Source organism: Streptopelia decaocto, assembly GCF_964273445.1.
Source record: "Streptopelia decaocto genome assembly, chromosome: 18".
Taxonomy (NCBI): Eukaryota; Metazoa; Chordata; class Aves; order Columbiformes; family Columbidae; genus Streptopelia; species Streptopelia decaocto.
This window is the reverse complement of record NC_138673.1, coordinates 10715257-10736504: the sequence shown is the minus strand read 5'-3', so window position 1 is coordinate 10736504 and position 21248 is coordinate 10715257. Positions and strand designations below refer to the sequence as shown.

Sequence of the window (21248 nt, the reverse complement as noted above, 5' to 3'; positions counted from 1 at the left end):
GGTTTTTGTGTATACCTGTGTCTCTTTTGGGCTGATTTGCATCCCGAATGGACTTTTTGCATTAAAATGAAGCGTGACCGTTGGTGCTGGTTGTGTTGGCCGGGCTGTTTGGAGATGTCCGGTGCTGGGGCGGGTTTGGCCGGTGACGCGGCAGCTGGGGCTGGTTCGGCCCTTTGCTCCAGCGCCGTGTGGGGCGTCCCCAGCGGGTGCGCGGCGATGGCGGGTGAAGCGGCCGCGCTGGCTCCCCCGGCTCCGTCCGGTGACCTTCAGGCACTTGCGGGAGGTCCATGATCCGAGACTTTGCGTCTGGTTTTTCTTGGGTGAACAGTTAGTCATTTCAGTCTTATTTTAATTCTAAAAGACATTGGAATGAGGAAAGGCAAACTCCTACTTCTGGCCTGTTTTCCATCCCTCGCTATCATTTTGAACAGATTAAGATTGATTATAACTCTATTTTTAGAACTTTTTCTCCCTTAATCAAATGTCAGTTAGGAACAGATGTTTAGAGTTAAATAGGCTGTGGACAGGGTCACTCACGGCATCTTTCCCTTCCTGGGATATCAAGCTTAAAATTAATAACCCCAAACTTGACTTATCAGAATACCGGCACAAGCTCAGCGCCGGGCGCGTGCAGCTTCGTGCACCTTGTGTTCTGTTTCCAGGGGACCGGAGTGTGCAGGACCCGGCCCCGGGACACGGAGCCCTCGGCCCGGGGTGGGACGGACGTCTGACCCGCGTGTCCGCCCCGCGTGTCCGCCCCCCGTGCTCACCCCGCGTGTCCGCCCCCCGTGCTCACCCCGCGTGTCCGCCCCGTGCTCTCCGTGCGCTCCCAGCCCGCCCAGCACGCCGGCTCCGCACGCCTTACGGATTTGCCTTCATCTGATCCAAAAGGGTGTTCCTTCGCAGAGGGGGAAGCATTAATTGAACTCACCCAACAATCTGTTTGCATCTGGTCGAGCGGCAGCCCAGGTCCTGCTGGGTGGGGACGTCAGGTCCCCGCTGCCGGTGCCGTGTCCCTCACCGCTGCCCGTCCTGGGACGCGGTTCCTGGGACGCGGTTCCGGGTCGCGGTTCCGGGTCGCGGTTCCAGGTCGCGGTTCCGGGACGCGGTTTGGATGCAGGTTGTATGTTCCCCGGCTCGGCCCCCCGGGGACGTGCCGCCTGTGTTCACAGCGAGGACGTGTCACTGCGTTAACAATTTGTTGAAATAGTAAATATTGAAAACCCTAGACTGTAAAGATTTTTATGTGTTTGGATACATCTGCTGTGTGAAAAAACAACTAATTTTGTACATATTGTATTTTTACTATTCAGCTGTACTATACCGGCTCTTCATGTTCCAGATTTTAGGTATCTGACATGAATAATATCCATGTAATAAGCACTTGCCTGAAATCAATATCAAACTGAAATAAACGTGCACTGAAAGCTGAAACAGGATTCTGCGTTTTCCCGCTTGTGCTTCGCCTGCAGGTCGTTCACGTGTTTGTCGTTCCCCGAGGAGCCGAGCGGTGTCTGCACGCGGGGCCGCGGCGGCCCCTCCGACACCAGCGACCGGGCGCCGGTCTGACCGGGACCTGGAGCTTCTCCCGCGTGCGCCTGACGCGGCCGAGCCGGCGGGGGTGCCGGGGGGGGCTGCGGCCCCACAGCTGCGCTGAGGAACCGGAAACGCAGCCCCGGTGAACCTTCCAACGCAGCCTCCAGCGCTCTCCTGCAGACAACGATGGAGCCTTGGGGCTGCCTGGGCCCCGGTACGTGGACGTGGAGCCTGTTGGGCCGAGCGGGTGAGTCAAACCTTCCTGGCAGGTGGGGGCAGCGGGACGGGCAGGGCGGGGGTGAATTGTCCTCAGCTGTGACCGGGCTGGGGAGTAGAACTTTGGTTCTAGTGGTTGTGGTGGAACTTGTGTTTGGCTGCAGGAAGCGGACATTGCTGGTGCTGGTTTGCAGCGGGGAGCAGCCGGTTCCACCGGCAGAGCAGGCGCCGTGTCCCGCTGCTTTAACCACCGCCCGGTGCCGCGGCCCGGAACGCTCGTCATAGAACCGTTAATTACACACCGCACCCTCCTCCCAGGCGGCCCCGGCCCCAGGACTCCCCGTTCCACCTCTGGAGTGACCTGGGGGGACAGAAACACAGAGCTCGGCGGCTGCCTTGACGATAGGTATTTATTCATATGGTACATTTCAACATAAATAATTGAGCAACAAAGAGAATAGTCTGCTCCCAGCAAAAATAAATAAGTCCATACACAACATTCATAAAATACAATTAGACAGAATATTATACCAAATACAACAAAACTCGCAGAGGTTCCATTTTTTTGTATCGTACATTCCCAACATACCAAAGAAAAATAGTGCAGGTTTATTTTTTACATCAGTCCCTCGGGCTCTGAGTTGGAGACTTTTCTCGCTCCTCAGTTGTTTAAAAACTATGATTTTGCTTTTCAGGTGCCCAAAGGGCCGATCAGGCTCCTCTGCCCGGCCGTGGCCCAGCAGCCCGCTCCGGCCCCGCGCCGGCCCCGCGCCGGCCCCGCTCCGGCCCCGCTCCGGCCCCGCGCCCACCCCGCTCCGGCCACTCGTGTTCCCTGACCAGAGAACAACCGGCTCAGCCCTTCAAGGTACCGGGTTTGGCTGTTTGGTTTTGGTCTGCCGTCCCTTCACGTTTCTGGGTGGCCGGAGGGAGGGTTTGGCCACTGAGCTGAGCAGCACTTTGTGTGCATTTTTTTCCCTTTTTAAGACTATTAGGTACCATTTTTAGTTTCCTGCAGTCAGAAGATCTAAGCACAGATGGTCTTTCTGGAGCCAAATCTGGCATTTTCTCCAATGCTTTTGCTCACGAGGCCCCGTGGCAGTGCCGGCCGGAGTGCGGAGCCAACGCCCATTGCCCGGTAACGGCGCCGGAGCGACCGCAGCAGATCCCCTTTCGGCACGGGAGTCTGTGAACGGGACGGTTACATTCCCTACACCCTTTTCGCTATAACTCTGATTTTAGAAGCTCACGTGAGCCGGTGTGGCTCATGTGAATTCTCTGGGCACGCGGCTCTGGCGCAATGTCCCAATGTCCCAACGTCCCTGCCCGCGCCGGGCTGGGCTGGGCAGGTCCCTTCAACCCAGACCGTCTGTGAAAAGCGTACAGAGCTGCCTTCTCTACAAGGTTCAATGGGAACAAAACCGTGTAGCCCTGGCTGGAGGCTGGAAAAACCAAACAAATAGCAGAAACACAGAAATTCAGATTCAGAGTCATCCTGCGTTCAGTTCTGTTTTGTTTTTTTTTTCCCCAGATCACTGGGGTTGTGATGGCAAAGGTGGGAACGCTCTGGAATACGTGAAGCACTTGAACCAGGTTCCCCAGGAGCACAGGTCGTGAGATGCATGAGATGTGCTGTGACCCCGTGTGCACCACCCGCTCCTCCCGCTGACGCCCCCTTTCCCGCGGGCAGCCCCCCTGCTCACAGGAACCACGCCATTTACTTGGAGGCCGCTCTCCCAGCTGGTAACCTGGTCACCTTATTTACTTCACTTGCTGCTAAATGCTCTGCTGAATGCAAATCCAGGCATTTCAGCAACAGGAGCTCGACCCGTTTTCCACGCTCAAGGCGCAGACACCGAGTCCGGCGATCCTGCGAGGAGCCGGCTGGATGCTGCAGCCGCCCCGAGGTCCTGGCAGCGCGCACGACGTGCGGCAATTAAAAATAGAAATGTTCTAGTATGTCAAGTCCCCCCTTTTTAATATCTCAAAGGTGTAGACAGACCGTCTTCTAGAGAGGGAGGTAAAAGAATGCAAAAAGGTTTTGTCTAGAAATACAAAGTGAGTGTAACAAGGCCTATCAAACACAAACCTTATCTGGGGAAGGAAAAGTTCTGTTTTTAAAAGTCTGTTACAAATCTCTTAAGTATTTCCTACATTACATGGAAGATGCAATTAAAACACCGTTTTGAAGTGACAGTGCAAGAAGTGCTCCGTCCCACAGCTCCGACGCCGGTCTGTCCCCATCACTTGTTCTCGATCAGCGTCTGCACTTTGTAGACCAGGTCTCTCGCGATCCGCAGGATCTCCTCGGCATCGTGATGCTCGGCCATCTCTGAAAGACACAGGCAGGCGCTCTTAACTGCCAGCAGCAGGAGCTTCTCTGCCCTGCCATGGATATTAATGTAGCATGAGCAGTAATTAATTATGTGTTTGTGGCTGGTGGGTTTTGTGTTGGTTGGTTGGTTGGTTGGTTGGCTTTTTGGGCGGGGTGGGCGTTTTGTTTGGTTTTGGTGAGTTTCGAGGGAAGCGTTGATGTACAGTTTTGGAGTGGCTGAGCAGAAAGAGCCCCCGGTTTGTGGCTCCCGCAGCAGGGCCGGAAGCCACAGCACCGATCATTTAGTAAGTGCCCGTGCTGTGCGGGCTGTGCGGGCGCAGAGCTCCCCGCTCCGCAGCTGCGGCCGCGCGGGGCAGCACACGCTGCCTCTCCACCATCAGCCACCAAAGGGCATCGACACCGGCTGATACGTTCGGGCCCCGGCAGGGCCGGCCCCGTAAGCAGAAACGACCAGTAGTCTTAGAACCTGCAAGAGACTTTTGCAAAAAATTACATTAAACCGAGAGCAAAGAGTCACTGTGGCAAATCTTCTAAACAGAAATTCTGCATCTTGCTTTGTGGTAAAAGTTACCACCGGCACCAAAGAAGCCACCGCCTGCCGAGGTCCGTGTAGCTCCTACAGCTGCTGTTTGCGTGGGCCAAGGAACACGTGAAAATCGGGGCGCTTCGTGTCGTGACAGGGTAAGAGAGGGGGTGTCAAGGCCCAGGGGCTCGTCCTGGCAGCCGAACAGCTCACGTTGCTGCCTTTTATCAAAACAGCTCTCTTGAAAAACTCTCTTACCATTAAAAAACTTGATGATATCAGTGAAGTCCATGTTGTTATCACGGATAATCTCTCGATAAACTTCCACAAGTGCTAAGGCAATGAAAAGGACAAAATGTTCTGAAGAGATGTGCTTTGCTGCCCAAATAACTTCCCACACTGTAAATACATCCTCGTACAACAATTCTGAATGGGAATAAACATTACAAGAGCATCTGATTATTCAAATTGGCCATTTCCCCGCCTAACTCACATCTTACAGGCGTCATGCAGACACAAACAGTCCCTGACCGCCCCCCCGTTCCCAACAGCTCTCACTCGCGCCAAGTGTGGCAACAGAGCTGGGCTTAAAGACAAACTAAGACCGAGCGCAGGTGCGGTGGTGCAGACCCGCCCCAGGCCGATGCCTAAACCGCAGCAACGTGCCGCAGCACAGCGGTGGCTCACAGCCCCTCTGCTGCAGGTGGGGCTACGTGAGAGGCTACAACTGCCAATGCGGATCCAGGGCCCCTTCCTGGCTTTGCAGTGGACATATCAGTGCTAAAACTCTGCTATTTTTAATTGGCAACAAGACACAGAGCTGTTCGGTTTTGCACAACTCTAAACTATAAGCACAGAACATTATTACCTCTTTTAAAGTCCAGCAGGAACCAGCGATAGCAGAAGTAAAAATGAGTGTAATCTCCATTCTGGTGCATCAATTCAAAAAGCTCCGAGTCCAGAATCTAGAGTGCAAAACATCAGCTGTCAGCGTTGTGTCTGAAAGCAGCCGAGACCAAAGGTGCTGGAGCCCGGTTCAGACTCCCCCGTGGAAAATCAGTTTGGGGCTGCATCCAACAGTCCTTGTCCTCCCCAGCTCCAGATGCCTGGTACCCCGGTCACTGGAGCCCCTGCGCCTCCTGGGCCCCAGCGCACGTCTGGCAAACAAGGCTGAGCAGACCCACCTGGATGAGGGAGCGCATGTTGGCGAAGTGCGTGTCCATAGCGCCGCCGGTGGGGAAGTTCTGGCTCATCCTCTTCATCAGGGAGCTGAAGCAGCTGTACGCCAGCTGATCTGCGGGTGAAACGCAGAACCCTCGGTGTTGCTAATTCTGTGACTTCCTGAGCCAAAACAACGTACTGCGGGACAAGGGAAAAACGGGCTTCCCCCTTTGCTGTTCCCTGGCCCCGTCACCGGCAGTTCAATGAAGCAGGGGCAGGACCTGGCTCTGGACCATTTTTACTAGTTATGTTTCAAAAGAGTCCAGCTTGCAGTGAGTTTTCAGCTTCAGCAACTGCAGGCACACGGCTGCTTTGAAAACGTACTAAAATTCAATCTCAAAGTCAGCGAGCAAATAAGGAATCCCCAAGATACCAATGGCAGCCATTTCAACAACAGCCACACTCAGAAGATACACATCAAGAGCTGCAGGTTTGGGTCTCCCGGTGATCAGCCCTGGTTAACGCACACGGCTTCTGAAACAGCATTTCACATAAAGACCTAAACACACCAACGCGCTCCAGCTGAACACCTACCATTGTCCAGTATAACCATCAAAGGAGCCAGGAGGTCACACATGCCCTGAACATAACCGACTTCTAGGTGCTCCCAAACGTAACTGCAGAGAGAACACACGAGAGACAACCGGATTAAAAACCCCCAAAACTTTGTCTCACCCCAACAATACAACTCCTTTTGGACGCTTGTGTCTTGTTCTAGAGCGCTGTGAAAGGTAACGGTACAAGCCCAGAGAACTACAATTCAAATCCTCCAACAGGCTGGTACAAAATGACAGTGCAGCAGGAACGCAAAGCTAACGGCACCTTAGAGCACAGCGCGGGTGACCGGCAGCCTCTGTCTCTCGACGCAGGAACAGAACCTTCTCAAAGCCGCACTCGGAACGGGGCCGCCTGCGTGCGCACGCCCCCTCCCTGCCCGCCTGCCTGTGCTCCTCCCCAGGGCTCTTCTCAGTTCATCAGTGAGAAATTCTATATAGACTGTTCTTTTCCTGTTATTATAGTTCATGGGTTACGACAGAAACGTGAAAAGTTCAGTTCACAAGCTGTATTACCTGCACATGACATTTCGGAGTTTCTCCAGGTTATCGGCAGTAAAGTACCAGTAATTCCGATCACACCTCTGGACATCTTTATCAATTCTGTGCAAATTTAAGGCAACAGTGTCCAGTAACTCTATCTAGAAGAGAAAAGTTTTAGTTAGATCTGCTCAGTTTAGAGCATTCCCAAGACTCGGAGCAGATTCACTCTGAGAATCAACAAACCAGAAATAGTATATTATACTTTGGACAGATGAGAGCATCAAAATACTTGATTACAGTCAGCAATCCCCGGTACAATCACACACGCTCACGGGTCAATGTCCCCAGCCTGTCCTGTTTCCAGAAGGTCAGTTTTAGCTGAACAACTTCAGCAGAGAGAGAAAGACAAAACCTCAACTACTAACGTGTTGACAGCAACACTAATAAAGATGGTGGAGTCTTGAACCTGGATCGAAGTTGTCGTTCAGTTTGATTAAATGCGGGTTTTAGCCTGAATTAAACAACACTCGAGTCTTACAAGTGGCGTGTTATCCCCATCCCCACACCTCCCCAGCCCCAGAAACTTTTAGCTGCTACAACTGTACCATATTCCCCTTGCCCTCCCACTCCAAAAGACCCACATTTTTCTTGCTGTCATATTTCCAATCTAGCTCAACATCCAGATGACAGGATTAGACGCAAAAGCCATCAGCTATCATCCCACCACCTGTAGCTCTAGTTTGGTATTGTCTCTCATTGAGTCCTATCAGAAAAAGTACAAGTCTTTGCTTGAAAAGCAATGCTGTGCAGAGATGATGATACTGATGTGACCTACTGTGTAGGATGCAGCGCAGACAGAAGCGACGTCCATTAAATAGTCCACCTGGGAACACAGCTGCTCCTCCGCGGCAGAATCCTGAGACTGCACCACCGTCCTGGCTCTGTGCGTTCGCGCCGCGTCCGGACCCGTCCTGTCCGGGTCAGCGCTGGCTTCTTCTTCAGCCCCGTCTTCAAAGGAGACGCTCTGCCCGTCGTCGATGCTGGACAGGATGCCCGAGGCCACCGAGTAGTTCCGCGAGGACGGCAGCCCCGAGTCGGGCGAGTCGAACTCCACGGACTGTCGCTCTACGGCAGCTGCTGCCGGCGCGTCAGCGCACACCGCGGTGAGACCGGGGTCATCCCGGCCTCTGCCGTCCCGCTCCGCTGGGTCCGCTTCGTCTACAGATATGAAAACCTGGGCGGGCAGGGAGAGAAGATTCGCATGAAGCAGAAGAGAATAGAGAAGGAAGAAACATTAATGTAGCAAACAAACCTCCAGCCACGAGAGAAATGACTACACACTGCAGTGAACAAGAGCACTGATGAATACAGCTTCCCCGCATGCAAACAGCTGAGAGCTCCTCCCTCAGTCTTTACACCGAAACTGTGAGTCTGAAACACATGCTGGTTTCTGATCTCATATTCCAGTTCTGCACAGACTCGAGCGGCTCCAGCCCGGCAGAGCTGCGCGAACCGAGGTCTCTGCAAACGCCAGAGCTCGCGTGCCGCCGGCACCGCGCGGGCGGACGGCAGCACCTACGTCGTTGCTGATGGTGGAGTCGCGGTGGATCAGCCGCTGCACGTGGCTGTCGATGCTGCTGCCCGACGAAAACTTGGCCAGCGTGGCAGAATGCGATTCCTTCTCTCGCTGCTTTACAACAACCTCGCAGGCTTTCCACTCGGCCATGACCTTCTGGTACCGGAGAGCAATGTCCTCATCCACCTGCAGACAGACGGGTCCTGAGATGGACCTTCTCCTTGGAAGCCACCATTAAAAATCAGCGGAAGCCAGGAGAGGGAGGTCTAAAGCAAGGGGAACGTCTCAAACCAAAAGCCTGCAGGGTCACCCACCGTGACTTCAGTGAAGGACAGGATACGTTTCCTCTAGGTGCAAATGTTACGACTGTTTCCGTGTCATTCATTTAACAGATTCCTACAGTCAGTGCTTTACACCCCAGCAGCACATTTCTTTGAGGAGCTGGTTGTTACTGTTATTTACTACCAGTGCTCTGATCCAGAGAAGGTTTGGAGCAGCGGAATTGCAGTATTGCTGCATTTTTCTCAGCACTCCGGCTTGGGACCACGTCCGGTTGCTGTTCACACGCTGGCTGGGGGAGGCCCGTCCGCCTGCCGCTCTGTTTGCTACCAGCCCGCTTGTTATCAACGCGCCTGCCCAGTAACTACAGCAAATTAAAGCACTCAGGAAAGTAAAACGTTGGTATTGCTATAAACAGCTTAGCAAAGGGAGATAATGGAACCAAGAGATGGGCAAACTGCAGTTTCATTAATGGAAACGATATACTTAATGTCAAGTTTCAGACTGCGAAATAAGGCTGTGACATCACCTAGGCAATTATTCACTGATCAGCGCTAGCAGCAGCGTGGCGATGCTGAGAGGTGATGTCTGACCTGGAAACGCGCCTTGTGTTTTACAGAGGCACGTCTTAGTTCAGTCTAGCGAAGCAGGACGAGCGTACCGGTCAGAGCTTCCTCTGGGTCGTTTTAGCCCCTGCACAGTAACTCCAGGTGCGCTCTGGGCTGTTTCAGCTACCATGGAACTGCACACATGCACATGCACTGTCACGTAGAGAAAGCTTCAAAATGTTCTTTGAGTAACTCAGCCAACCCACCGTACAAAAGAGGGATGATCCAAATTACTACCCAAATGTCAATGTCTCCCATTCTGTAAGTGACAAACTGTGCAAACAGGATTTGCTCAGAGCAAGTGCATGTCTGACTCCAATTAAAAACTCCCTTTTAGTGAACTGCAGACACAATAACATGCCATCACGATACCTCTAACCTGTGGCAGTCGTGTTTTCAGGAGCATTTTTCCCTCAGGAATGTGAAAAAAATAAAGACTAATGCTTGTTCTTCGGAATGGAAACCAACGCTATTCTGCAAATGTGACTGAGATCCCCGGCCAGCCGCGCTCACCTGGTCCATCTCCTTTTTGGCCATGCCGAATTTGTAGTGACCCAGCAGGAACGGCCACACTTCCTTCCGAATCTCATGCTGTACCCCGCCGTAGTAAACTCTTCTTAATAATTCCAGTTCCTTGTAATTCTACAGCAGTCAGGAAAAAGAGGTATTGAGGTGATACATCTTTGTTTCCTCAAACACGCACATAAACACTTAATACCGAGTATAGAGACAGTGAAATGCACACACAGCATAAAATCAATTCCACAACTTGATGCGCGCCTTTGTGGCCCTTGCTCAAATCAGTGCAATTCCAGCTGGCGTGCCTCCCATGGACGTAATTTAACTTTTAAGAGACCAGAGGAGCCATGGGATCGGTGCCCTTGACGTTCATTGGTATCTTTGATATCTTTGCCATCATCACAGATGCAAAGGATAAAAAAGATTTTAAGGATCAACTCGCTCTCACTAGAAAGACAAGTAGTGACTAGAAAACACCTTGAATACATCCTGAGGCCAGTTCTAAGGGACACCGTGCTCCACACAGCAGTGTATGGGCGCTGGTTTAATTAAGATCCCAAAGGGATTGCGTTCCTTACCTTCTTGTCTTTCTGATACTTGCTCCAGACCTCTTTGGTCAGGCCCCCCGCGGCGCTGGAGGGCTTGTCCGGGGGCACGATGGTGTGGTTGACGAGGGCGGAGAGGTGCGTGCGCACCGTGGACAGGTGGCGGCAGTAGGCGAGCCCTGGGGGCACAGGGAGCTCCGGTCAGCGAGCGACCCGACCGGCAGCCCCGTCTGCAGGCGACGCTGCGACACCTAAACCTGCCGCTCAGCGTTCTGCATGAACTAAACTTGCATTGTGCCGGAGAAGAACGAAGAATCGCAACGGGGCCAAAGATTAAATAAATCTTACATAGACTTGTTAAAATCCAGGTATTACATTACACTGCAAAGCTGCCTTCTGTCCTCTCCTCATCAGTTCTCCCATCACTACATGCAAACCCACAAATAATGGAATTATGAAGCTCGAGTCACATCCACCCTAATGCATCGAGGTGATCTGACTCTCAACCATAAATCTGGGGCTCGACTGCTTTCTAAAACAAACATCACGTGTTTTTAGATAAGCATATGGATACAAGAAGCTTCACTTACATCCATAAAAGGCTCTGGAAACGATTTGCTTCTTCATGCTTTCACACAGCATCTTTAATGGAGTTCTGTGGAGAGATTATGGGAACAGGATGGTCACAGGACAGAGAGCAGCAGGAATGTTATGCTGATCGTCTGACCCACAGATAGCGACTCCTTCTCTGCACCAAGATTTATGTAGCTAAAGGACAACAATAATGAGAAATCGCACTTTTTAAAGTATTTCCCCCCCAACATTTTGGCCCAAACCAGATTCATCTGGCGCACTCATCTACCACTGCTGCAGGTGCATTGTAAAGGTCCTTGTCAAATTAGATCAACTGTTGCCCTTCATTACTCTCATTAACAACTTGTTAAAGAAAATGCTTCCAGAGCTGAATCATATTAAACAAGGCAAAAGAACTAGTTGCAGTTTTTCTATCAAAACGTGACTTAAGATTAGTTTAATAGTTTAGCTTTAATAAACTAAATTTCTTGCTGTGTAACTCCATCGGTTTGCGTTGGAAACTGCCTGGAACGGTCCCCGTGCCGGCGCGGCGGTCGCGCTCACCTGTCCCGCAGGCAGGGGCAGCAGGCGGGCGCGTCGCGGGGGGAGCTGCCCGAGGAGCAGGACACGCAGGACGAGCCGCGGCTGCAGGGCTCCAGCTGCCAGCACAGCGCGCTCGCCCCGAAGCCTTGCATCTCCAGCATGTCGCCGGCGTCTACGAGAAACCCACAAACAGCGCCCGTCAGCCCTTCTTCCCTTCCCTCCCGTCTGCGTCCCGATGGCTTCATGCTCTAGGGCTCAGCAGGCTCCAACCGTGGCTCCGTCCCAGCGGCGCTCGGCACACGTAAAGCGGCCGCATGCTGCACGCGGCGCCTCCCGCAGCTCCCGTCCCGCACCGCGTCCTCCTTCTTGCCCGCGCACATCCCACGTGATTCCGGAGAACAGAAAAGGGCGCAGCGGCAACAACCGCGGCTGGTTCTTGTGTAATGCTATGCTAACCTTATTTACGGCCAGAAGAGATCATCTAACCTGACCTTCTATTTAATTCAGGTCTCAGAACTTTGTTTTGCAGTTCTGGAATCAGCCAGGTAACTGCTAGTCCAGATAGAGTCAAAGTTTAAGCATAAAATAAGACAAACTGATTCAGTTATTTTCAAAGATACCTCTTTTTCCCTTAGAAACAGACCCTAGAACACTGAGCGCAGCAGTTCAGGTCCCACTAACGTGAGCGCTGTGTTTACAGAAGCAGGATGCTCTGCAGGGAAGCGTGATCCCACAGTACAGTGCAGCTCTGGAGTGTCCCCACTCCTGCCTTCTTACCCGGCTTCGGGAAGGCAAGCCAAAAATCACCCGCTGCCTTCAGAAAGTTTGCTTCAGCTCCTCGACTTTCCCACCCGGCACTTGGGCTCGTGGGATTTTTTGGTTTATAATAAATAACTGGCCTTTCAGCTCACCCATGATTAAAATTAAGGCAAATGTCGTAATACCGTATGTCACTAAATCAACATTTGTAAGCAAAATCCAGTCCCCTGGGCCGTGCTTTTCAAACAGACGTTTGTTGGGTGGTGGTGGGGGGGGCAATTCCAAACCATCTCATGCATTTTAAATCAAGGTAGCAAAAGCATTTGAGTCGTGCCTGTTGGAAAGGGGGCGGAGGCGAGGAGGGCGAGGAGTGAGAACACTGTTCACAGAAAGCACAGGCTCATGCGGCAGCAGTCACTTCATTTCACAGAACAAGTGTGATGCAAAAATGCTCTTCACCTTAATTCTTCAAGAAGGAGCTGAATGACGCAGTATTTATTGCAGCTTCTTATTGGGTTCAAATAAAAAACATTGCTCAAGCAGTTTTAGATCATTATTTTTTGCCTCCCCTCTACAGACAAGGAAAGTGGCTTTTTCAGTTTTAATGTTTTTCTTTTCTTTTTTAGAGAAACAAGGAAAGAACCCCACAGAACCTAAAGATTCAGATGAAAGGTCCCTGAATTAGTGAAGAATTAGAGTGAACAGCATCTTTTATTTGATCGTAGTGGTGTTTTCTGTAACTTCAGCTACATGCAAAAGTCGAGCATGTTGCGGAATGTGAAAGCGAATGGCTGGCAAACCTGCCACAACAGTGTTGTCATTACTGAGGAGGGACGCTGCCAATCCAGCCCCGTCCAGCACAGTCACCACTCAAACTGCAGCCACGGTCCTACCTCTACCGTTACCGTCACAATTACACAGCAGAAGCAGAATCTGACAGCTGTCCTAGTGGGATAACAACATCCCCGCCACCCGACTGAAGACTGAACTGTGTTTCTTATGCGTTAGATCACAGCGACATTCTCCTAACGCAGTGTCAGCGTTGGACCTGCTTCACCTGCACCCGGACACGCTCAGGGGAGACACACAGACCCTTCCTGCAACAGGACCTTTCGTCAAGGGGAATGCTGTGGTTTGGAGTTTCCTTCCATCCACACCTTCCAGGAACTCTTTATTAACTCGGGCTGGGCTTTCTCAGCTTCCAGGGGCTGCCGCCCTGAGCCAGCGTGGGGAACCGAGGGGGTCTGGCCCAGCAGCCTGTGTGAGCAGCACTTCGGGTGCACCGACACAGGGCGCCTGTTGTCTCCTACCCCAGTCCCACCAGCCCAGGCCTGACACCTATTCGGAACCAAGCTCATTGCTCCACTATTCAAAGGTACGAACGTCTTCTCTGCAGTCAAGACACAGAGTGCTTTTCTTAGGAAACGGAAATACCAGAAACAGTATGCTCATGCTAACACAACAAATGAAAATACAGACAGGAGCCAAACTTGCAAGCGGTTGCTCTCCTTCCCACCTCCTCTGCAGATGTCAAACCTTCGACAGCTACTTCACAGCCTGATCACAGCCGAGATCCTGCTCTGGCTGAGACACCGCGCTCACTCCGGAGAGGCGGAGGCGGTTGTTTTGATTCTAACGGGAGCACACGGATTTGGCACACGCACCCGGGAGCTATCAAGGGCAAAAGTCTGGCGGCGTGGAAGCTGAGCAGTAACTGGTGAGCCCAGGAGGGAGATTTCACACAAACCGGCAGAGAGGCCTCGGCAGTGCCTGCTGTCCTCCTGCAGGGCTGCAGGCCTCACAGCGCCTGCTGTCCTCCTGCAGGGCTGCAGGCCTCAGCAGCGCCTGCTGTCCTCCTGCAGGGCTGCAGGCCTCAGCAGCGCCTGCTGTCCTCCTGCAGGGCTGCAGGCCTCGGCAGCGCCTGCTGTCCTCCTGCAGGGCTGCAGGCCTCGGCAGCGCCGGCTGTCCTCCTGCAGGGCTGCAGGCCTCGGCAGTACCTGCTGTCCTCCTGCAGGGCTGCAGGCCTCACAGCGCCGGCCGTCCTCCTGCAGGGCTGCAGGCCTCACAGCGCCGGCCGTCCTCCTGCAGGGCTGCAGGCCTCGGCGTCCACGCTGGGCGGGACGCGCTGGCCGGCGGGATGGATTATTTCACACACCGCTCAGCTCCTCCTTTGAGGAACAAGCACTTGGTCTGCAGAACTACACTAGCACCTGACTGCTTGTAATACATATGCTTACTTGAGAATACCAACTTAATACGTATGATACAAATTGCCTTAGGAAAAGAATGAGATGACAAATTTTGCAGCTGATGATCTGAAACCCACCTCGCCCATGAAAGCAAGAAGCTGAATGAAAGCACCTGATCCTGGAAAGGTGTTGCATCTCCACACAGGCTCCTCTGCACACTTCTGCCACCCTGCAGCGGTATCCAAAGCGTGGGAGCACGCGCACTTGCACCGTCCCTGGGCTCAGACCAGCTCGCTGCACTTCTGCCCTGTTCTGTCCACCCACGCTCTCTGCGCCTGGATCTGCCCCACCTGTGCTGCGGTGGTTCAGCTCGTCCTTCCCAGGCAGGCTGCCCTCCCGCTCCCTTACACCGTACACGACAACTCACAGCGGGAGAGCGTCAAGACTCGTTGCGCTCCCTCCTCTTGCGAGGACGTGCTCCGGTATCCAGTGTAGGGGGGCAGGAAGCCTCTGGAAGGAGAGGTCTGTCTGTTCAGTGGCACACGCTCAAAGGAGAGGGGAGACGCTGTTTCCACTTCCCAGGCTGTGAGCACATTCCCAGCCTCCCTGCACAGTCGCCTTAATCTCCAGAACTCATGGCGCGAGTGAAATGGTTTTCCCTGTAATAATGCCAACACTGTTGTGTGTGTCAGTGGAACGAGCTGCAATAGAGCTCTGGGACACAGGGGGAGGAGGATAAAAACCTTTCATCCTATTAGGAGCTGTGAGGTTCCGAGAGCAGATCATTGATAGCATTGCATGTAGCTTATCTTCCTCCTCCTCGTCATCGTCAACAGAGGCAGAGCGGCTGGCAGCTAAGTGGTGGTAGTTAATAGTTACTGCTCAAAGAAAATAGTGAAAGAGGAGCATAAGAAGAGAGAACTCGATTCTGTGGGAAAGCTCAAAAGGACACGTTCAGCAAACACAAAGGACTTGAATCCTGCCTTCTTCTTGAGGGCACACACTCCTGTAAATGGGTATGAAAATGAGTTTCTTACAGAAAAAAAGCATGTTTCACCAAACACAGGCCAGCTCCTGACTGCCCAGGCTGCACCTCAGAGCTCCCGTCACACTGTGGCAATGGAGAAAGGTCCCAGAGCCACCTGCAGCGTTCCGTGTGCTTTTTAGCAAACTCCACGGGAATCCTCAGCTCCAAATGTTAACAGCTTCTCTCCTTCACCAGCCCTTGCCAATGCTGTGGCCTCTTTCCACCCTGCAGCCTGCGCCAGATGCACCCGGACAGCACACAGGCCGCTCCCAGCCCGCCTGGCGCTGCAGGCGCAGGGGCTGTCCCGAGGGCGCGGCGCTGGAGCCGGCTCTGCGCCCGTCCGGCGCCCAGCGGGCAGGGCTGCGCTCACTGCGCCCACGGGGGCTGCAGGCGCAGGGGCTGTCCCGGGGGCACGGCGCTGGAGCCGGCTCTGCGCCCGTCCGGCGCCCAGCGGGCAGGGCTGCGCTCACCGCGCCCACGGGGGCTGCAGGCGCAGAACGCGCTTGTGCTGCTGCGTGCACCCACTTACCCGCGCGAGCCCCGAAGCCCTAAGGCAGCACGGCCGCGCTGTGGTGCAGCGCCCTGGGTGAGGAGTGCAGCGAGATTTCTGCTTTTGTGGCTGCAGTGAGTCCCAACATGGGCAGTAAATCCAAATCCCCTGTGAACTTCAGCATCTGCTTTGCCAAGGGAGTAAAACTGACCGTGGTGTTTGAGAACTAGTTCTAATGCCTTCTTGCATGTAAGGAATTTGTGTTCACTGATGACATGAGCTGGTTTGGTTCTTGGGAATTCACTGAGCTTCCTTGGAAAGGCCTTTATTTATCCATTGTCAAGTTCTTGCTTCCAAGCCAGGAAAACTTAGCCCAGGAGTTCTTGGGGTACTTTAAGAGTTGAGTTTATGTTGTTGCCCTATTTTTTAAATTATTACATTTTTTTTTTTCTAATAACAACATTACGAGCAAGTAGCATGGCCAATAAAAATATCCTCGCGTCAGGAGCAAAACTGCTCTTGGCTAGTCAAGCAATCGTTTTGGTTTTAGTTTGCAAGCCCAGGGGAGTATTTTGAAACCTTCCTCTGCAAAACACAGAGTAAACATAAATAAGATCCCCCACCTCAGCTCCAGTTACACCGAGACACCAAGTTCCACCACATTGAGGAAACCCACAGTAATCTGTACCTGTTGATCACAGTCATCATGCAACAAACCACCTGACTCGTCTGTTCCCTTCGGTTACTTCCCAGGATATTACTTCAAGGTTTTCCTAGTGATTTGTGGTTGTTTTTTAAGAAAGCGGAACAAAGGCACTTACTGTTATCATGCTTGTGTCCTGGATAGATGATTCGGAACACGTAGTCTGTAGAAGTGTCTTCGCCTGGCATTTCCTCCAGGTCCAGTGATTTGTTGCTGTTCCGCTTCCGAAGCTTTGGAAATACCTTACCCTAGAGGAAATAATGATTCCATTGAGCTGCAAATGACTAACAGAGCACAGCAGACTAAGTACTTAGACTTTGGCATCTTAAATCTTAAAACTAACCATTTAATGTTGGGAGGAGGTGAGGGAGAAAACAACAGCAGAATAAGGTAGAGCAGGTGGTTTAGGGGTACGTGACACAACTTTTCTGGGTACTTAAAACACAGCTTCTTTTTGTAATCCATGCCAGTTGGGCACCTGCTGCCTCAACGATTCAACCCTCTGACAGCAAGCATGTCCAGTCCATTTGAGTCTTGGTCTCTATCATTTGGGTTCATATTTTGATACGACAGCCAATTCCAGTTCATTGCTCAATGGGGCAATGAGGGGATGAACAATCTCTATAGATTATCTGTGGAAGAATCGAACTGGACTGACTGGAGTTCCTTTGCCCCACCTGGCCCTGCAGCGTTGCCCGGCCCCGCCGCCCAGCGCCCGAGGAGCCGCCGCGTTGCCCCGCCCCGCCGCCCGGCGCCCGAGCAGCCGCTGCATTGCCCGGCCCCGGCGCCCGAGCAGCCGCCGCGTTGCCTGGCCCCGGCGCCCGGCGCCCGAGCAGCCGCCGCGTTGCCCGGCCCCGCCGCCCGGCCCCGTACCTTGCCCTGCTGCGACCAGAGCGGGGGCTCCAGCTGCCCGCGGGGCAGGAGCCCGTTCTCCAGGCACGACAGGAAGGCGAGGAGGTGACCGCCCTGGGGAAAGTGCAGCGGAGGCCTCTGAGTCCCGTCCTGACTCACCAGCACCAGCGTCCATCTGCTTTCTGCTGCAAAGGAGGACAAGGGCAGTCCACACCGTTACACTGCAACCTCCGGGTTCGCTCTTGTCTCCTAAGTTCTATTTGTGATCATCTCACGGTAGATAAATAAACCTCTGTAAGTCAAAGTGCAACCTAGGGATGATCTCAGTCCTTTAGTCCTAAACAAGCTCCAGATACAAGCAAACTATGATAGGCCTCAGGCAGAAACATTTAAAGTGATTCTAAACACTAATATAATAAATAAAGGAATAACTACACTAAATCTCTGGCGCCTGGAGCCGTGGGTGAGGGGCTGTGAGGACGGGCCGTGGAGCCGCGGCAGCAGTGCCGCGCGTCGGCCGCCCCGTGCGCGCCGCAACCGCGTTGTGTGCGCCGGGCACCTGCTGCTGAACCAGCTTTCTCAGCGAGGAGCAACAACGGCTGCCACGTTTCACAAAACTCCCCACGTCCTAAGGAACCGCCACAGAGCAGAGCGGTGACACCTGCGGCCGGCCCATCGCAGCGAGGCCAACGGACCTGGGCTAACGTGGTTGTCATCCTCCATCGGGTAGGACTCCGGGTTTTAACACTCATCCCCGTGTTACATAACTAGTTAGAAGCGTCACTGACACTGAGGAAACGTGATCATTCTAGTGGCCCTCCTGCTTATGTGTTTTAAAGCAATATATATGAATCATCAAGCCAAAGCTTCTACGTTTAATAGAGCTGACAGGTTCCCGTAAGCACTGCTCTGCACAGGTGACTCGGGAAAAACAAAGCACACAGAAAAAAGGCAGAGCGCAGAAAGCAGCTGACGACAGAGCGGCTCTCACCGGGCCCCTCGGGGAGCACATCTGCAGAGGAAAACGGTCTGTTCCCTCTGCAATAACCCCCAACAGGCAGCATTAGCAGCATTAACATTCACCTGGCAGAAAGGGGTTTCGGGAGCACCCCGTGAGAAGAAGGTTTATGCTTACGTTGCTGATGGCAGTGAATGCAGACGATCTGGCTGAGCGGCACTATTAACGCGTAGTCCCAGTAAACACTAATAGGGAAGGAAAAAGGGCAGGAAACACTTTTTTTTCCATATTCAGGAGTGCTTATGGTTCCAAGCACCCGATAAAGAGACTCTGCTAAGTTAATAACTGCTTATTAAATTGAGTCAATTAAGGTGAATGAATAGTCAAGTAAAAGGCAAAGAACCAGTTCTCCCCAGCAGCCACACCTGGCAGCAGCCGTCCCGCAGCCTCCCTGTCCCCAGCCCCGGTCACGGGGACGCTCCGGCCGAGGCCGAGGTGCGGGACACGGGTGCCCGGAGCCCATGCAGCTGGGCTCAGCACAGCAGGGCAGCTCTGTCTTGCACACGTGTCTTATGGGCAGCAGATTAAACACGAGAAACAGGCCTGAACCCTTTTGAGAACAACCTCAACAGAGGTTAGCAATAAAAGCAAGGGCAGAGGGCTTCATCAATGTTCTGTTTAAAAGTGCAGATGAAGTTTTAGAGAAAGAATGGAGTGTATGAAGCATCCGAGAGCCCTGTTCCGGGGCTGAAGGAGTGCTCCCTGCAGAAACATACCTGCCTGGTTCAAGCAGAATGCCAAATTAGCTGAATAACTCATCTAACGACAGACAGTGACATTGCGGGTCTCTGCTCTAAGGCTGAAATTAGCCATGCTTGCCAGGTCACTTGTGATCCTCTGAAGGGAGCTACTAGAACTGTAACGATGGCAGACAGTGTTGAGCCTGGAAAAGTGGGCTTTTGTTTGCCTTTGAAAAGGCCGTATGTCTGAGTGCATTACAGGACCTTTGGGAAGCTGCTTCATCTGTGGCAAACCAGGAACAGAACCCCGAGCTGCCGGACACCTCAACTCAGGCACTATATTCAGAAGCCTTGTTACACTTATGTCATATTGCCAAGTATACAAGAAATAAACACCAGGAATGCTTCCCATCTTTTCCTGAATGCAATGAATACCTTTTCTCCAGCTCTGAATCTCCAAGGGTTCCATTCATCAGCTGATTTGGAGTCCATTTTAAAGTCAGACTATCAGCTGACTGATGAAGGGAGAGATACCCAGGAATTGCCTCCAAGTCGTCTTTCTGTTCACAGAAAAACCAGACAATGACTCAAATGCACAACTATAACAGCCACGTTCCAGCCTCCCTGTGCCCCACAAGTTCCAGAGCAGTGCATTACCCAGGAACTGCTGAGGGAACCTCAACACCGAAAGTACTGGTATTTAATATTGCTATTAGAAGGAGGGGAAGAAAGCACTGCACGGACACCAGGTTTATGAAACACAGTCCAGCGTGTCTGCTCCTACCTATAAGCCCACTTGACAGGTCACATTGCTCAGGCAGTGAAAGCAAAACAGAGTCAGGTGGGAGGCAGCACTGTCCTGAGGACAAGACGTTAAGCCAGGACTTGTCAAGTTCAGGTTATATTCTTGCCTCTAGTACTGACTTCTCAAGTCACAGCCAGGCTGTGTGTATCAGCCCACAACTCGGTGCACTCACCGGCTGGACCAGGACGTTGTTTTTGCCGTACAAGAGGTGTATTCGGGAGTTCTGGTGCAAAGACTCCACGTACTCCCGTGCCGAGGCAGCGAAGCGATCTTCGGACGCGCTCCCGCTCGAGTGCCGCTTGCGGATCTGGCACAGACACACAGACACGGCCCAGGCGGGTCAGCAGGGTGCGAGGGGCTGTACCGCAGCCCAGCAACACACCAACAATTCCACTTAGACCCCTCTCTGCGCAGCGGCGCTTGTTCTGGAGCCAGGAGACCTTCCAGAGAAACGACCTGGGCTCCTACTCATCCCTGACCGAGGCCACTCGGAATTTCTTGTGAACTACGTGGTCTGATCACACGTGTCAAAAGCCACATAATTTAGTCTTGGATCTCAAACTTTTTGCCATACAAAGGGGACATCTGGGCACAAATGGCCTTCTAATCTGTGATAAAGGCTCCATTACAGACGAGAAAAGAAAGGGTGTTCTAAATCCCCATCTCTCCCTCCTGGGCTGTTTTCACTGTCAACACGCCCCAATGCAGAGGCAGCTGCCCAGTCAATACCTACTCCCAGGGCTGGGCGCTTGGAAGGAGAGTCCTGCCGGCCGTGGGCGCCGTGGATGCGGTGCCGCTGGACCAGCTCGTCTGCCGAAGGGTCGGTCCAGCAGTGGTCGGCTGTTTTCAGCTTGGTGTACTCCAGCGCGCAGGGGCCAACTGCGGAGAGAGCCCGGGAGAGAACGCGCCCGCGTCCGTCACACCCCGTCTGAACCTGCTGGCTGAGCACTGCAAGCGACATTTCCTTCTCAAGTCAAGTGAATATTAATGATCACTTAATGATCCTATGGGGTCAGCCCATAATATAGACACTACATATAATAGCACACCAGGTCCTATTATCTAGGGCTGTATGAAGTACTCCTGCAGACACGACACCTGCCATGGCAGCATTAGTAGTTACAACGTGCTGGCAAGCGTTCAGTAAAAATCCATTCCTGTTCTGTTCTCTCATCCAGCCAGTAACTAATAATAAAAACAGGTGACTGGTCTGATGG

General features: G+C 52.8%; 1 protein-coding gene across 6 annotated transcripts in view; it reads right to left on the bottom strand.

Moving 5' to 3' along the window:
- Positions 1–2144: 2144 nt before the first annotated feature.
- The window catches only part of SGSM2 (small G protein signaling modulator 2), a 36192-nt gene continuing 17088 nt past the window's right edge, over positions 2145–21248 (bottom strand). Inside the window, exons 6-24 of one of the 6 annotated variants that reach the window (XM_082068377.1) lie at positions 20765–20910; positions 20204–20338; positions 19662–19786; positions 18664–18731; positions 17550–17710; positions 16795–16924; positions 15200–15334; positions 11530–11680; positions 10983–11047; positions 10426–10571; positions 9842–9970; positions 8445–8627; positions 7701–8099; positions 6899–7023; positions 6363–6445; positions 5792–5901; positions 5476–5572; positions 4866–5033; positions 2145–4081 (exon numbers count right to left, since the gene is read on the bottom strand). In XM_082068377.1, the coding sequence (XP_081924503.1) occupies positions 3993–4081; positions 4866–5033; positions 5476–5572; positions 5792–5901; positions 6363–6445; positions 6899–7023; positions 7701–8099; positions 8445–8627; positions 9842–9970; positions 10426–10571; positions 10983–11047; positions 11530–11680; positions 15200–15334; positions 16795–16924; positions 17550–17710; positions 18664–18731; positions 19662–19786; positions 20204–20338; positions 20765–20910 (2645 nt within the window). In that variant the 3' untranslated portion in view covers positions 2145–3992. Of the gene's footprint in view, positions 4082–4393; positions 4561–4865; positions 5034–5475; positions 5573–5791; positions 5902–6362; positions 6446–6898; positions 7024–7700; positions 8100–8444; positions 8628–9841; positions 9971–10425; positions 10572–10982; positions 11048–11529; positions 11681–15199; positions 15335–16794; positions 16925–17549; positions 17714–18663; positions 18732–19661; positions 19787–20203; positions 20339–20764; positions 20911–21248 lie in introns of those variants that run through there. The other 5 variants (XM_082068373.1, XM_082068376.1, XM_082068374.1 and 2 more) reach the window with 5 other exon arrangements.